General features: G+C 43.4%; 1 protein-coding gene across 1 annotated transcript in view; it reads right to left on the reverse strand.

Annotated features, from left to right (window-relative positions):
• UGGT2 (UDP-glucose glycoprotein glucosyltransferase 2) overlaps window positions 1–16,646 on the reverse strand; it is a 1,372,316-nt gene that overhangs the window by 214,209 nt on the left and 1,141,461 nt on the right. Inside the window, exon 32 of the mRNA XM_069204567.1 lies at window positions 11,278–11,379. Coding sequence (XP_069060668.1) covers window positions 11,278–11,379 — 102 coding nt within the window. The remainder of the gene's footprint in view (window positions 1–11,277; window positions 11,380–16,646) is intronic.

Consider the following 16,646-nt stretch of genomic DNA (forward strand, 5'->3'; position numbering starts at 1 on the left):
AGGGATTGCGGGGGAGCTCGCAGTTCCAGATAGCCCATAAAAAAAATCTATCTGAATAAAAGCAAGCAATAGCTGCGACCTTCACACTGAGCACCCAGGGTTCGAGTCCAGCTGGACTCACTTCCCTCTTATACTTATTTATTTATTTTTAAGTTCAAAATATTTAAATTTAAAAAAATGACAGATATTTTTTTTTTATTGTACAAAAATATCTCATTCTAGGTATATCATACATCAGAGCCTAAAAACTCTCTATCTCTCTCCCTCTCACTTTCTTTCTTTCGGTTTCTCTTTCAATTTCTCCCACTCACACATACACTCAGACCCTTACACACCTACTCAGAGCCACACACACACACACACAGCCCCAGTCAGACCCTCATGCACCTACTCACAAATCCACTCAGACAGTTCCACACCCACTCACAGACCTATTCAGATTCTCACACCCCCACTCACAGACCCAATGACAACCTAATACACCAACTCACAGACCCACTGACAGCCTCATACACCCACTCACAGACCAGTGCAGATACTGATGAACCCACTAAAACACTGATGACACCACTCTCATACCCAGACACTGTCACAGCCACTCTTAAAGTTAGCTGATCCTTCAGCTAAATAGTGAGTTTGGACTCAAAGAAATTTGTTCGTGGCCTGAAAGCAGTGGACATTAATGGAGAAACTTTGCTGTGGCATCCACCTGTTTCCCTTATTTTCAAAAATGTTCCAGTTCTGTTTTTCAATTTAACATACCGCCACATTCTGTGATTTGATTTATCTTATTTGGTCTATTGAACTGGCACAGGATTCAAATGATACATAAAAGCCAAGGAATGGAAAAGTGATGTTAACTTGATTTCATTCGTCCACTAATTAACCCACTACAGTGAAACACATACTCATACATAACATTTAGAAGGTTGGACCCTAAAACGTACAAAGACTACTCATTTTATTATAAAAACAAACACACATGTATTGTCTCATCTACAGTAAAGTGGCAATAGACTGATGTGTGTGTATATATATATACATATATATATATATGGAAAATGTCACTTACCCAGTGTACATCTGTTCGTGGCATGAGTCGCTGCAGATTCACATGCTGTGCACATCCCGCCATCTAGTGTTGGGCTCGGAGTGTTACAAGTTGTTTTTCTTCGAAGAAGTCTTTCGAGTCACGAGATCGAGGGACTCCTCCCCTTTCGGCTCCATTGCGCATGGGCGTCGACTCCATCTTAGATTGTTTTCCCTGCAGAGGGTGAGGTAGGAGTTGTGTATTATAGTAATAGTGTCCACGCAATGGAGTAAACATGTCTGTACATAATGTAGTTTAAAGTGATATATTTACGAATTTACAAATGTTCAGATCAACTTCGAAACGGCTACAGGCTCCCGGGGAGGCGGGTGGGCGCATGTGAATCTGCAGCGACTCTTGCCACGAACAGATGTACACTGGGTAAGTGACATTTTCCGTTCGATGGCATGTGTAGCTGCAGATACACATGCTGTGCATAGACTAGTAAGCAGTTATCTCCCCAAAAGCGGTGGTTCAGCCTGTAGGAGTTGAAGTTGTTTGAAACAAAGTTTGTAGTACTGCTTGTCCTTCTGTGGCTTGTTGTGCTGTTAACACATCCACACTATAGTGCTTGGTAAACGTATGAGGCGTAGACCATGTGGCTGCCTTACATATTTCATTCATTGGAATGTTTCCAAGAAAGGCCATGGTAGCACCTTTTTTTCAAGTTGAGTGTGCCCTCGGTGTAATAGGCAGTTCTCTTTTTGCTTTGAGATAACAGGTTTGAATGCATTTAACTATCCATCTAGCAATGCCTTGTTTGGAAATTGGATTTCCTGTATGAGGTTTTTGGAAAGCAACAAATAATTGTTTTGCTTTCCGAATTTCTTTTGTTCTGTCAATGTAGTACATTAACGCTCTTTTGATGTCTAATGTATGTAGTGCTCTCTCAGCTACAGAATCTGGCTGTGGGAAGAACACTGGTAATTCTACCGTTTGATTCAAGTGGAACGGTGATATGACTTTTGGTAAAAAATTTGGATTTGTCCGTAGAACTACTTTATGCTTGTGTATTTCAATAAATGGTTCTTGTATGGTAAATGCTTGGATTTCACTGACTCTTCTTAGAGATGTGATGGCAATTAGAAATGCAACTTTCCATGTTAAATATTGCATTTCACATGAATGCATGGGTTCAAAAGGTGGCCCCATGAGTCGCGTTAAGACAATGTTGAGGTTCCATGAAGGAACTGGTGGTGTTCTTGGTGGTATAATTCTTTTTAGGCCTTCCATAAAGGCTTTTATGACTGGTATCCTAAACAGTGAAGTTGAGTGGGCAATTTGCAGGTAAGCTGAAATTGCGGTAAGATGTATTTTAATGCATGAAAAAGCTAGTTTTGACCTTTGCAAATGTAGGAAATAGCTTACGATATCTTTAGCAGATGCGTGTAAGGGTTTAATTTGATTATTATGACAATAATAAACAAACCTTTTCCACTTATTTGCATAGCAATGCCTAGTGGTTGGTTTTCTAGCTTGTTTTATGACTTCCATACATTCCTGTGTAAGGTCTAAGTGTCCGAATTCTAAGACTTCAGGAGCCAGATTGCTAGATTCAGCGATGCTGGATTGGGGTGTCTGATCTGTTGATTGTGTTGAGTTAACAGATCTGGTCTGTTTGGTAGTTTGATATGAGGTACTACTGAGAGGTCTAGTAGTGTTGTGTACCAAGGTTGTTTTGCCCAAGTTGGTGCTATGAGTATGAGTTTGAGTTTGTTTTGACTCAACTTGTTTACTAGATATGGAAGGAGTGGGAGAGGGGGAAAAGCGTATGCAAATATCCCTGACCAACTCATCCATAACACATTGCCCAGAGACTGATCTTGTGGGTACCTGGATGCGAAGTTTTGGCATTTTGCATTTTCTTTCGTTGCAAACAGGTCTATTTGTTGTGTTCCCCAATTCTGGAAGTAAGTGTGTAGTACTTGGGGATGAATCTCCCATTCGTGGATCTGTTGGTGATCCCGAGAGAGATTGTCTGCTAATTGATTCTGAATCCCTGGAATGAACTGTGCTATTAGACAAATGTGGTTGTGTATCGCCCAATGCCATATTTTCTGTGTCAGGAGACACAACTGTGCTGAGTGTGTTCCTCCCTGTTTGTTTAGGTAATACATTGTTGTCATGTTGTCTGTTTTGACAAGAATGTGTTTGTGGCTTATTATTGGTTGAAATGCTTTTAACGCTAGAAATACTGCCAATAGTTCTAGGTGATTTATGTGAAACTGTTTTTGTCGAGAGTCCCATTGCCCCTGAATGCTGTGTTGATTGAGGTGTGCTCCCCACCCTATCATGGAGGCATCTGTAGTTATTACGTATTGAGGCACTGGGTCTTGAAAAGGCCGCCGTTGATTTAAATTTATATTGTTCCACCATTGAAGCGAGGTGTATGTTTGGCGGTCTATCAACACTAGATCTAGAAGTTGACCCTGTGCCTGTGACCATTGTGATGCTAGGCACCGTTGTAAGGGCCGCATGTGCAATCTTGCGTTTGGGATAATGGCTATGCATGAGGACATCATGCCTAGTAGTTTCATTACTATTTTGACTTGTATCCTTTGGTTTGGATATATGACCTGTATTACATTGTGAAATGCTTGTACTCTTTGTGGACTTGGCGTGGCAATCGCTGTTGTTGTGTCGATTGTTGCCCCTAAGTATTGATGTTTTTGACACGGCTGAAGGTGTGACTTTGTGTAGTTGATTGAGAAACCTAGTTTGTGTAGGGTTTCTATGATGTACTTTGTGTGTTGTGAACACCGTTTTAGTGTGTTGGTTTTGATTAACCAATCTTAGGTATGGAAACACATGTATCTGCTGCCTTCTGATATGCGCAGCTACTACTGTCAGGCATTTTGTAAAGACTCTTGGCGCAGTAGTTATTCCGAATGGCAACACTTTGAATTGGTAGTGTACCCTTTGGAATACAAATCTTAAGTACTTTTTGTGTGAAGGATGTATTGGTATATGGAAATATGCATCCTTGAGGTCTAGTGTTGCCATGTAGTCTTGTTGTTTGAGCAGTGGGATTACGTCTTGTAATGTCACCATGTGAAAGTGGTTTGATTTGATGTAGGTATTTAATGTTCTTAGATCTAATATAGGTCTTAGTGTTTTGTCCTTTTTGGGTATGAGAAAGTACAGAGAGTAAACTCCTGTTCCTTTCTGTTGGATTGGTACTAATTCTATTGCTCCTTTCTGTAGCAATGCCTGAACTTCTAGTCCTAGAAGATCTATATGTTGTTTTGACATATTGTGTGTTTTCGGTGGGACGTTTGGAGGGAATTTGAGAAATTCTATGCAATAACCATGCTGGATAATTGCCAGTACCCAAGTGTCTGTTGTTATCTCCTCCCAATGTTTGTAAAATTTGCTTAGTCTCCCCCCCACAGGTGTTATGTGTTGGGGATGTGTGACTTGGAAGTCACTGCTTGTTTTGAGGAGTTTTGGGCCTTTGGAACTTCCCTCTATTCTTTTGGAATTGTCCCCCTCTATATTGCCCCCGAAAACGTCCCCACTGATATTGGCTTTGATAAGTGGGCCTTGCTTGTGAGGTTGTGGCTTCTGTAGGTTGACCTCGAAACCCTCCCCTAAATTGTGTCTTGCGAAATGTGCCTCTGCTCTGTGGGGAGTAGTGCGCCCATGGCTTTTGCCGTATCAGTGTCTTATTGAGTTTCTCAATAGCAGTGTCCACCTCCGGCCCAAACAACTGCTGTTCATTAAAGGGCATATTCAGCACGGCTTGTTGTATTTCCAGCTTGAATCCTGACGTACGCAACCATGCGTGTCTCCTTATCGTTATTGCAGTATTTACTGTCCTTGCAGCCGTATCTGCGGCATCCATTGCTGACCGTATCTGATTATTGGAGATACTTTGTCCTTCTTCCACCACTTGTTGTGCCCTTTTCTGGAACTCTTTGGGTAAGTGTTCTATGAAATGCTGCATTTCGTCCCAATGAGCTCTATCGTATCTTGCCAGAAGTGCTTGTGAGTTGGCAATGCGCCATTGGTTTGCTGCTTGTGCTGCAACCCTTTTACCCGCAGCGTTGAATTTGCGACTCTGCTTGTCTGGAGGTGGTGTGTCTCCAGAGGTATGAGAGTTTGCTCTCTTGCGAGCTGCCCCGACAACCACAGAGTCTGGTGTTAATTGCTGCGTAATATAAACAGGGTCTGTTGGCGGTGGCTTGTACTTCTTCTCCACCCTTGGAGTTATGGCTCTGCCTTTTACAGGATCCTGAAATATTTGTTTGGAATGTTTTAGCATTCCAGTGAGCATAGGTAAGCTTTGGTATTGGCTATGAGTGGAGGATAGTGTATTAAACAAAAAGTCATCCTCAATTGATTCTGCATGCAAGGTGATGTTATGAAAAGCAGCTGCCCTTGAGACCACCTGCGTGTAGGATGTACTGTCTTCAGGTGGCGACGGTCTCGCAGGGTAACAGTCTGGGCTGTTATCTGATACCGAAGCATCATAAAGGTCCCATGCGTCGGGATCATCTTGACTCATTGCAGTATGAGTCGGGGATTGCATCAGTAGTGGAGTGGCTACCGGTGATGTGTGCATTGATGGTGGTGGAGATGGTGGCGGAGTTGTTTGTCTTGCCACCTTTGCCTGTGGCTGCTTGTCCTTTTCTTGAAAGGCAAGTCTTCTTTTCATCTTAATTGGGGGAAGAGTGCTTATTTTCCCTGTGTCCTTTTGAATGTGGAGCCTCCTTTGAGTGTAGTCTGGCTCCATTGATTCAAGTTCTTCTCCGAACTTATGTTCTTGCATCTGGGAGGACAATCCCTGTTCCTCTGTGTAGGAACCTGTTTTCGGTTCCGAGGCTGGATGTTTCGGAATCGAAACCTTTTCGGTCGCCTTTTTGGGCTCAGAGGAAACCTTCTTTATTTTCGGCGTTGTGGTGTCTCGGTGCCGAATCTGCTCAGAGCCACTGTCTGGGGCCCGAGATTGCTGTGTGCCGGTATCTCGACCGGAGTCGGATGACTTCGACACAAGCGTGCCCTTTTTCGGTGCCGATGATCGGTATCCTATTTTTCGGGTTAAGCCATGGCCTGTTGGCGGTGGCGTCCCCTGGGCTTTTGTGGTCTTCTCAGGAGTTTTATGTTTCGACGTCTTACTCACGGTTTTCGGCGTTTCTTCGGGATCAAGCTCGTTTGAGTCCGATTCCTGAATGGAGAAGGTTTCTTCTTCCTCCTCGAAACGCCCTTGTCCTGTCAGCGCCGACGCCATCTGCAGTCTTCTTGCTCTTCGGTCTCTTAATGTCTTCCTCGACCGAAACGCTCGACAGGCTTCACAAGTATCCTCCTTGTGCTCTGGAGACAGACACAAGTTACAGACCAGATGCTGATCTGTATACGGATACTTGTTGTGACATTTTGGGCAGAAGCGGAATGGGGTCCGTTCCATCAGCCTTGAAGAGACACGTGGCCGGGCCGACCAGGCCCCGACGGGGATCGAAAAAACAAAACAAAGGGCCACCGGAGTTCTTCAAAAGTCGGTGTCGATCTGTTGTAACTAACCCGATACCGAACGCAAACAATACCGACGGTTTTTCCGAGATTCTAACTAACTTTCCAACCCGAAACACAGAGCGAAAAGGAACACGTCCGAACCCGATGGCGAAAAAAAAAACAATCTAAGATGGAGTCGACGCCCATGCGCAATGGAGCCGAAAGGGGAGGAGTCCCTCGATCTCGTGACTCGAAAGACTTCTTCGAAGAAAAACAACTTGTAACACTCCGAGCCCAACACTAGATGGCGGGATGTGCACAGCATGTGTATCTGCAGCTACACATGCCATCGAACATATATATATATATATATATATATATATATATATATACACACAGGGAGTGCAGAATTATTAGGCAAGTTGTATTTTTGAGGATTAATTTTATTATTGAACAACAACCATGTTCTCAATGAACCCAAAAAACTCATTAATATCAAAGCTGAATATTTTTGGAAGTAGTTTTTAGTTTGTTTTTAGTTTTAGCTATGTTAGGGGGATATCTGTGTGTGCAGGTGACTATTACTGTGCATAATTATTAGGCAACTTAACAAAAAAAATATATATACCCATTTCAATTATTTATTATTACCAGTGAAACCAATATAACATCTCAACATTCAGAAATATACATTTCTGACATTCAAAAACAAAACAAAAACAAATCAGTGACCAATATAGCCACCTTTCTTTGCAAGGACACTCAAAAGCCTGCCATCCATGGATTCTGTCAGTGTTTTGATCTGTTCACCATCAACATTGCGTGCAGCAGCAACCACAGCCTCCCAGACACTGTTCAGAGAGGTGTACTGTTTTCCCTCCTTGTAAATCTCACATTTGATGATGGACCACAGGTTCTCAATGGGGTTCAGATCAGGTGAACAAGGAGGCCATGTCATTAGATTTCCTTCTTTTATACCCTTTCTTGCCAGCCACGCTGTGGAGTACTTGGACGTGTGTGATGGAGCATTGTCCTGCATGAAAATCATGTTTTTCTTGAAGGATGCAGACTTCTTCCGGTACCACTGCTTGAAGAAGGTGTCTTCCAGGAACTGGCAGTAGGACTGGGAGTTGAGCTTGACTCCATCCTCAACCCGAAAAGGCCCCCCAAACTCATCTTTGATGATACCAGCCCAAACCAGTACTCCACCTCCACCTTGCTGGCGTCTGAGTCGGACTGGAGCTCTCTGCCCTTTACCAATCCAGCCACGGGCCCATCCATCTGGCCCATCAAGACTCACTCTCATTTCATCAGTCCATAAAACCTTAGAAAAATCAGTCTTGAGATATTTATTGGCCCAGTCTTGACGTTTCAGCTTTTGTGTCTTGTTCAGTGGTGGTCGTCTTTCAGCCTTTCTTACCTTGGCCATGTCTCTGAGTATTGCACACCTTGTGCTTTTGGGCACTCCAGTGATGTTGCAGCTCTGAAATATGGCCAAACTGGTGGCAAGTGGCATCGTGGCAGCTGCACGCTTGACTTTTCTCAGTTCATGGGCAGTTATTTTGCGCCTTGGTTTTTCCACACGCTTCTTGCGACCCTGTTGACTATTTTGAATGAAACGCTTGATTGTTCGATGATCACGCTTCAGAAGCTTTGCAATTTTAAGAGTGCTGCATCCCTCTGCAAGATATCTCACTATTTTTGACTTTTCGGAGCCTGTCAAGTCCTTCTTTTGACCCATTTTGCCAAAGGAAAGGAAGTTGCCTAATAATTATGCACACCTGATATAGGGTGTTGATGTCATTAGACCACACCCCTCCTCATTACAGAGATGCACATCACCTAATATGCTTAATTGGTAGTAAGGCTTTCGAGCCTATACAGCTTGGAGTAAGACAACATGCATAAAGAGGATGATGTGGTCAAAATACTCATTTGCCTAATAATTCTGCACTCCCTGTATATATATGTATGTCACTTAAAACACTTCAAAACACTTTAAAGTTGCCTGTGTCTGCTTACCTGAGTGGTCCAGCTGTCTCACTCAACTGTGGCACAAATACATTGAGTAAGGATAGTAGTAAAGTCCCTTTTTCAAGCCGGTCTGTTTGCCTCACGTCCTCAGAGTAGGCAGCATGAGCAGCCGGGTACAATCAGGACGGATGAGGTTGTGACGGGTGACTCTTATACTTCTAGGCCCTGGTGACCAGGTGGGTACCCATGAACCCCATGGGGTCCTTCCCCGTGCGGGGTTTCTCAATATTATGTCCTGGGTCTCTATCAGAGCCAGACCCAGAAGAGCAGTGGGTAATGCAGGAAGGCATGTGGCGGTCAGCCCCTCGTGTCCACCCGAGTTGCGTCTCCAGTTGGTGGGCTGCACACCTGGGTCCTAGGCTTCACGTGGGAGGAATATGTCAACCTGAGGCCGCCATTCCTCACCCTTTACTTGTCAAGGGGGGATAGTTGGGGAGCTGACATAATCAATTGTTACTAGCTTCCAAGGCTCTGAGGCCAAGCCCAGTTGCAGGGCTCCGTTCTCAGGAGCACCTCACCACAAGCTCCTCACCTGTTTTGCTAGGGAGAGTGTTCCCTGGTTCCTCGGAGCTCTCCCCAGTTCCTTGTCGGGCCTAGCCATTGGTCTATGGATTTCCAGTCCTCTGGTGTGCCTTTGGCTCAGGCGGCTGTGTAATACAGGTGAGTGTGCAATCCAGCCAACATGTTGGGAGCAGGCCGCATGGGACTCAGAAGGGTCCACGTCTGATGAGCTGCCACTTCTTCAGTCAGTCGAGTTATGGGATAAGTAATCAGCACCACTTGAGGGCCACTGCAGGGCCTTGTTGGGACTGATTGAGGCTATTTGTGGCGTGGAATTTGTCAGATGGCAGAGGAGGTCTAAGAGCACTCTCAAAGTGAATCCGCTATCTTGGCCAGTCTGGTCACGTCCCCTACTATAGTAAATTTAGATACTAATGAATGTAATTCCGGGTGTGTAATTAACTGGTTAAGATACAAGGACGACTTGGTACAGGACAGCAGTGTCCTAAGGGTGTTCTATGATTTTCTTTCACTTGTTAGCCTCCTTGCATCTTTTAATTATGTATGAATGTGGTCCATCTGCAGACGATCTCAGAGCTGTGCGCTGAACTGGATACTTTTGTAAACCTATCTCGTCTTGGACCATTTTAATCGGCTAGTGGGAATAGTTCTTTATGTAGTACTCAGTAAGAGCATAATAGATCTTGAAACACCGAGGCTCAATGTACTTGTACAGAACCGCAGATCAACCAAGTTGCAGCCTACCTTTGAAAGAACTAGGCCACTGCATGCGGAAACTTAAACTAGGATTTCGATAAAGCCCGGGAGACCACATGGTCCATCGTGTATCAGTTTCTAAGGGATCTCTGCGAAGCACTAGGTTCAGTCCATTACTTCTTAATTAGATGCTCTGAGAAAAGTGCAACCCTTTTGCAAGCCACAGTGTCTGACCCTGGTGTAACATGGGTTACAAGAAGGATGCAGTCTGGAACCTGAACCTCTGTTCTTACAAAGCAGAATCTTTGTAACAGGTACGATCTCTCAGGACTGGAGCAGAAGCAGAGCTGCCAGGACTGAAACAGAAGTGGAGTTGGCAGAACTTGAGCAGATTTGATGCTGGAAAAATTAGGCAGAACAGGAACGGGTAGGCCCGGTACATGAACAAAGAACCCGATAATAGTATTGTGATCACAGTCCGGTTAAAAAGAGCCGGTTTCAGATCAGGAAAAAAATAACAGAAAAAGAGTTTGTTACAGAACAGTAATCACCTGTCAGGAAAGGGCCAGTTTCAGAGACTGACATATTGCAAATATGCGCATGTTTGGTGGCGGTATAACATGTTCAGTGTGCGAACTATGCCTGTGAAATGTTTGGTCGTCACATTGGTGTTAGTGGTTGTTGGGTATAGATTCGATAAGGCACGAAGTGTCTCGTTTACTGACATCCAAATTGTGTTTGCCTGCAATGAAGATCCCCATCTTCGGTGGAGCGGGCCCCTTAACAATGAGTAAGCAGAAAGGGAAGACAGGTTCTTGACAATCTTGATGCCATATAAGCAATGCCAGGAAGAAACGGGATGGATGTTCTTCAGGAAAGTAACACTTAGCTTCTGTTGGCCTACCGTCAAGAACTCTGCCAACTGATGCAAGGCTTCAGACCTGCAGTAAGCACCATTCGCTATATCGACAAGAAAGGTAAATGTGATGCCTGAATCCAAAAATTAAAATTGTATTTATTTTTAAACAAAAGGCTAAGCTGTGACAGCTGGTGTCACACAAAGGACCTGCTGAAATCTCACTTTCTGGCACCAGACAGTAGCTCAGCTCCTGGTTTGTGGCAGCACTGTTTCAATGAAAGGCCACTCTGGAGAAGAGAAGGTCAAAGCACTGGCTTGTACCTGATAAGACCTCAAGATTGTACACACTAAGACTCACTTGGTTTGGTCACCGTGCATGTGGTACAGTTAAACGACAAATGCATCTATGTTAATTTTAACAATATTTGGACTAAGTATAGGCGTAAACACATTGGTTTCTCTCTATGAGGAACTCATGAAGACTTCGGTCGCATGTTTTGCTGAGCAATCATATACAAACAAGTTTAGAGCGAGAGCTTTATGTAATAGTATTCTTTGAAACACTGATAAGCACACGAGATCAGGCACGTTCATGCTGCACCTCAGCCAACTGAGCTTTGATTACCTTAAAAAACGTTCATACAAATGACCTGAGGCAACTGAGAAAATATTCAGCACATCATTTTTGTTCTTTCTAGTATCTTCTTTTTGAACAGCCCCTGCAAAACTTTTAGAAAAAAAAATATGTTAGTTTTGGACCACGTGCATTTTTAGCAAATCATACACCCATAATAAACCTCATTGGTATTGCAAATGCTGATATAACTCTAGATGAGTGGCGTGGAACATCTGAGTCATTGATTGGATGGTCCTCACAACTATTCAAATTAAATAAATATTGTAAGTGAGGCATAATACCACTTTCCACAGCAGCTGCCAGTTTGCATAACCGCTTGTCATCCTACTGCCTTCTTGGTGCAATTTTTGGTGGCATCATCCATGTGCTGGAGAGCAAGTTATTTACTGACACAATTGTATTTAGGATGGTCATAATTTTACTTCATCACCTTATGAACTAGATGACTACACAACCCGATAACTCGGAAGTCTTTGACCAGCTATCAGTAGAACCTAGACCACTCCATGCCATGAGTGACATCCTTGTTGCATACACGGACACTCCACCGCAGTGCCCTCTTATTTCTTTACAATCTACAGGACACAGAACTGTGGAATAGGGTTAAAAATGTCCTCACACACTCCATGTGGAATGGTTATGATTTAGGGACTTGGAGTTTGGTAGAGCAGCCCAGTCGACAAAAAGTAGCAGGTGTCCAGTCAGCCATTTCTAGAGTGCTATTCACATCAGTGAACTCTAAATATGGCGGATGGGACATCCACCTTTTTTGGTGATGGTCTGCATCTGCCAAACTCTAACTAAGGTCCTTAACCTAAGCCCTTAACTAGACACTGAAGGCACTAATCAGGAGACATAAAAGGCCTTAACCCAGACAACTCCACTTAGCGGGAATCATGCGGTGACCCTGTGATACACTTGTTGGCCAGTGACCATCTAGTCCATGCCCCAACTAGGAGTATCGTCGATAGAGTGGAATCGGTATTTTCCTCCCAGTGTCTTGGGGAAACTGAAACACAAGAGTCAAAATCAGAAACATATTTTGAAGAAGATCAAAATATGTTGATTACATTTTATTATACCACACAACAGACGCCATACTTCTGACATACAAACAATGGCTAAAAAGAAATAAAGGGGGAGAAAGACAATGACCCTGTGACTCATAACTCACTATTTCGACATAGCAGATCTACTGCTCTCTCTCTGCCTTTATTGGCCAGCAAAAGACTTTCCAAGAGTTTTCGGTTTGATGTATTTTTCTGTTTGTAAATTTAGGAATACTTAGTAAAATGCTAACGTATTGTAATCCTAAGTGAGACTATGTTTTAAAAAATTGGCTTTTATCCAGGTTTCTCCTATTTCCTCCTTAAATATTTGTGTTATTTACTGACTCAATTCGTAGTCTTGGTCTGAGGCTAAGTAATATATACAGGTGCTAAGAAAAGGGCTAAACAAGTACCATCTGCACTGTGAATACAAAATAACTTTCCACTCACATTGTAGTGGTACTACGTATTCTTCCACTGGTATCTGAATTACACCTGTCCCTCTTTTACCTCAATGCTATGGAAATTCAACTTATGGGAACATGTAGGTTGTTCAGACTACTTCTCCCCTAATCAATGCTAATGACTAGAGGAGGTACAATGCTAAGGGGGGCTACTTTAAGTGGTGCAGAGTTGGAGATAAAAGACACAAGGTGGGTTGGTGGCTGTTCATTCATCATGCATGAAGTATGTTTGTGGTGCAAGTATTGGCGGCCTAGCTAGGGAGCGGGTGTTTTGAAGACAGAGTATTAAGTGTCTTCATCATCAGCTCCCTACTGCTCATAGTGTGATGCGCCCAAGGTACTCTAAAAAGGACTGTGGCAGGGGATAAAGGGTGCAAATTGGGATTAGGGTCATAGGCAGTCTGGTGTGTTGCAAGTCTAGGTGGCCCCACCCCTGTTTGGTGGTCAGAAGCAGTACTGGGGCCAGTCTGGCCTTCTTTGGACAGTTTCTCTGTCGTCAGAGGTGGGTTCTGGCCTGTCCCTTCAGATGATGGTTCTTGAACCTGCCTTACCTTACCTATGTTTCTACTCATGGGGTGCTCTACGACAGCCAACTTCTTCTCTGGAGCCAGCCCATCTGTTGTTACAGTTGAAGATGGTGCTGACTTCTTGCTTTGCTGACAGTAGTTTGCAATCACCGGGGCAGGTGGGCTGCACAATTGACCTGCTACAGGGATCGTGTGGTTGTGCCCCAGTGCAAAGTATAAGGAGGGTGGCATGGAGAAGGGTGCAATTAAGCAACAAGAACAAGGAAAGACTTGTAGAATCAAGACTGTTTCCTCTGCCATTCATTTTGAATATGGAATGCGGTGCCATGGGGCTGAGAGTCTGATAGCTTATAGGGGGAGCTGGAACAAAGGCATCCCACGGCTGACGTGGGACTTGGTACCCCATGCCCTGAAACCGTGGTCTTGACCTGTCAGGTGGATGGGAGAGAATACTTGGGCGGCTTCAGCCCAGTGTCCCTCATCATGACTGGTCAATGTTCCATGCCATGGTTTATTCTGCCTTTCCCCATGAGTCAATCTGCATGTAGAGCAGTGTGCTTGGGGGCGGTGGGGGGGATGGGGGAGAGGGGGTTTAAACTATGGTGATCATAGTCGCTTCCCTCCCCCACCAAGAGTCTTTTGTAGATTGGGAAACTTAATTTTTGTCATTGGTTGTTAAGGCCCAGTCCCCCTCTGTCCGATATCTTACTCCACACCATTGGCCCTCATCTCAGGGTTACAGTTGCATTTCTGAAGAGTAACTTGTGTCTTGTGTGCTCTTGTTTCTCCCCATTCTGTTGAGTCACCGCCCTTCCTCTAATGTGTTTTTGCTGCCCAGCTCCTGCTGTGCTCTTTGTCCTCATGGTTATGTTATTTAAGACAACTTACTGTATTATAAAGTGCTTGCTCTTCTGACAGCACTTAAAGGTGGATGGGGTGATGTCCTGTGCTAAGTCAATGCTACCTGAAAGGATACTCAAGGTTACTGAAAGGTTGCACTTACCTCTGTTAGGGAACTATTGGCTTTATGGCATTTGGGAGCTCTGCTTGGGCATTAAGTCTTCGGTTGTCTTTTGCCTCTGCTCACCCTATATCATATCAAACTGGTTTGGATGGTTTACAATTTCTAAACAGTTGTTGTGGGGTTATTTTAGTGCTTTGCACAGGTGCAATTATTTTAGCTCTGGGCCTGAGGCATGTGCCCTTTCACCTAGTTGCATTTCATTTAATTCCTTTTACTATTTTAGCAAAAGCTTCATTTTAGCGGTGCTGTTTTATTAATTTTATCAACTGCCTTCCAAGCAGAATTTGTTATTAGTTTTTGCACATTTTCATCACAGACCAAGGCCGTACATGATAACTTACTGAGTACTGTTGGTCCAAAGAGTACAATGTCTACCCTACACAATAAAAGTGGTTTCATCACATCAGGGCAGTTCTCAGAACAACACGTTTTGTTATAAAACAACAAGCTGCCACACACCAGGTTGGAGGGGACATTCCAGTCAGACATCCATCTTATGATGCACCCTACTGTTGCAGTTCTGCGGAGCCCAGCGTTTTCTCTACATCCATTTGGGAGGACTGCCAGCAAGCTAACAGACCACCTCTCTACCTATAGCACAGATATGGAGATTGGGTTTCCTTGCTGAGACTAGATGGGCAGATTAGGGCTGACACTGCTTTTGCTCTCATGAGGATTCTTAGTAGTGCAGGTAGGGATTTTAGACTCACTATTGTAACAGTATGGTGGGACATTTTTATCTGCTTTACTTTTCTGGTCAAAACAATAATAGTGTTGTGTTTTATTGTCCAAATAATCACAATCCATGCCTCTTTACGTAGAACACAGTTGCTTCAATAAAATATACTGAACCAAATCCTGCTTCTGTAGTCTTTTGCATGTATGGGACTTGTGTAACTGAGAGAAAGGGGTAAAACCTGTTCCACCACGACTTTCCTGAGAAGTCACAGAGTGTCATGCATCAGGCTGCCACAAATCACCTTTACTCTTGGGTTTTGGTGAGGTGCTGCTAGCTAGCCAAAATGGCTAGGCCAACAGGTCTCAGACAGTGTGGGATGAGACTCAGTCCCCCACATGCGGTGGTGCTGCTGCCTGAATCCAGCAGTCTCATCCCTTGACAAGATCCCTACGACAATGCTTCTTTACTCTTTGAAGCATTTTGCAAAAATGGCTTCTAATAGGCAAAAGCAAACTTTGATATATGTTATTTTTTCATCTAGATTCATCAACTCACCCATGGCATCACTTGACCAACTCTAATAGGTGTCTCTCTTGTGAGTACTACATGACACCACGGACATAGAAAATGCCTTTGAATCCATTCACTGATGTTCCCTTTGGAAGGAAGGTGGTGCATATGAAGTGTATCACCTCCACCTTTTGGTGCAAAGCACTTGAGAAATGTGTCCCCTTAAGGTCAACGGGAAGACAGCATAGTGGTGCCAACCACAACTATTGTCAATCGCTTAACAAGGCAATTACCACAAAACTTTAGTTAATGCAGTCGACTAAGACTTGAACTTACATAGTAAACTCCCTATTGCTGTCAAATTGATTTCTACCACCCGCATATGTTACCCTTGGCTGTTTCAGCAGTCATCCAATAGCTTAATTTATCCCCATCCTTTATCGTCTTATTACACTCTCCAGTCCAGGACCCTCCTATTCATGTACAATAACTTAACAATCGAAGGCACTGGGGAGTAGTAAAAATACATATTCAGTCAAAGCAAAATTCACCAGTAATACAAGATAAGTATTTTTCTATTTTGCTTGTACTGTTTCAATTGATATACGTCAATCACAAGTATGTTGGTTACATCATCACGAGTTCCATTACATTTAAAAGGTGCACAAACTCAAAAACTGTGAAATCATATTTCATGAAATTTTAACAATAAAAAGTAGTGATACACAAACGCTGGAAATGTCAACAATACATAGCTGTAAATCAAAGATGCTGCAGATGCCAACACGTGTTTTGTGTTCTCAATCCACTTCTTCAGGGCATACATTATCCTACAACTGTCACAAAATGCATGAATGACTCAAGAGAATTGTTCCTTATCCCTAAAATATTTGTATATCATATGCGCAGTACTGTGCACAGATAAATTTGCCACTCCGATCATTGCTTTTAAAACGAAAAGGTGGCTTTGAGAAAAAATATTATAATTGTTGAATAAAATGTGCACGTTTTGAAGACTATAGTTTTTTATTTTTGTTTCATGTATTAATTTAAAAAAAATGTTGTGTAGACTATGTCAATAGATTGTTCAGGCCCAGAAAAAAC

The sequence above is a fragment of the Pleurodeles waltl genome, chromosome 8, assembly GCF_031143425.1.
Source record: "Pleurodeles waltl isolate 20211129_DDA chromosome 8, aPleWal1.hap1.20221129, whole genome shotgun sequence".
Lineage (NCBI taxonomy): Eukaryota > Metazoa > Chordata > Amphibia > Caudata > Salamandridae > Pleurodeles > Pleurodeles waltl.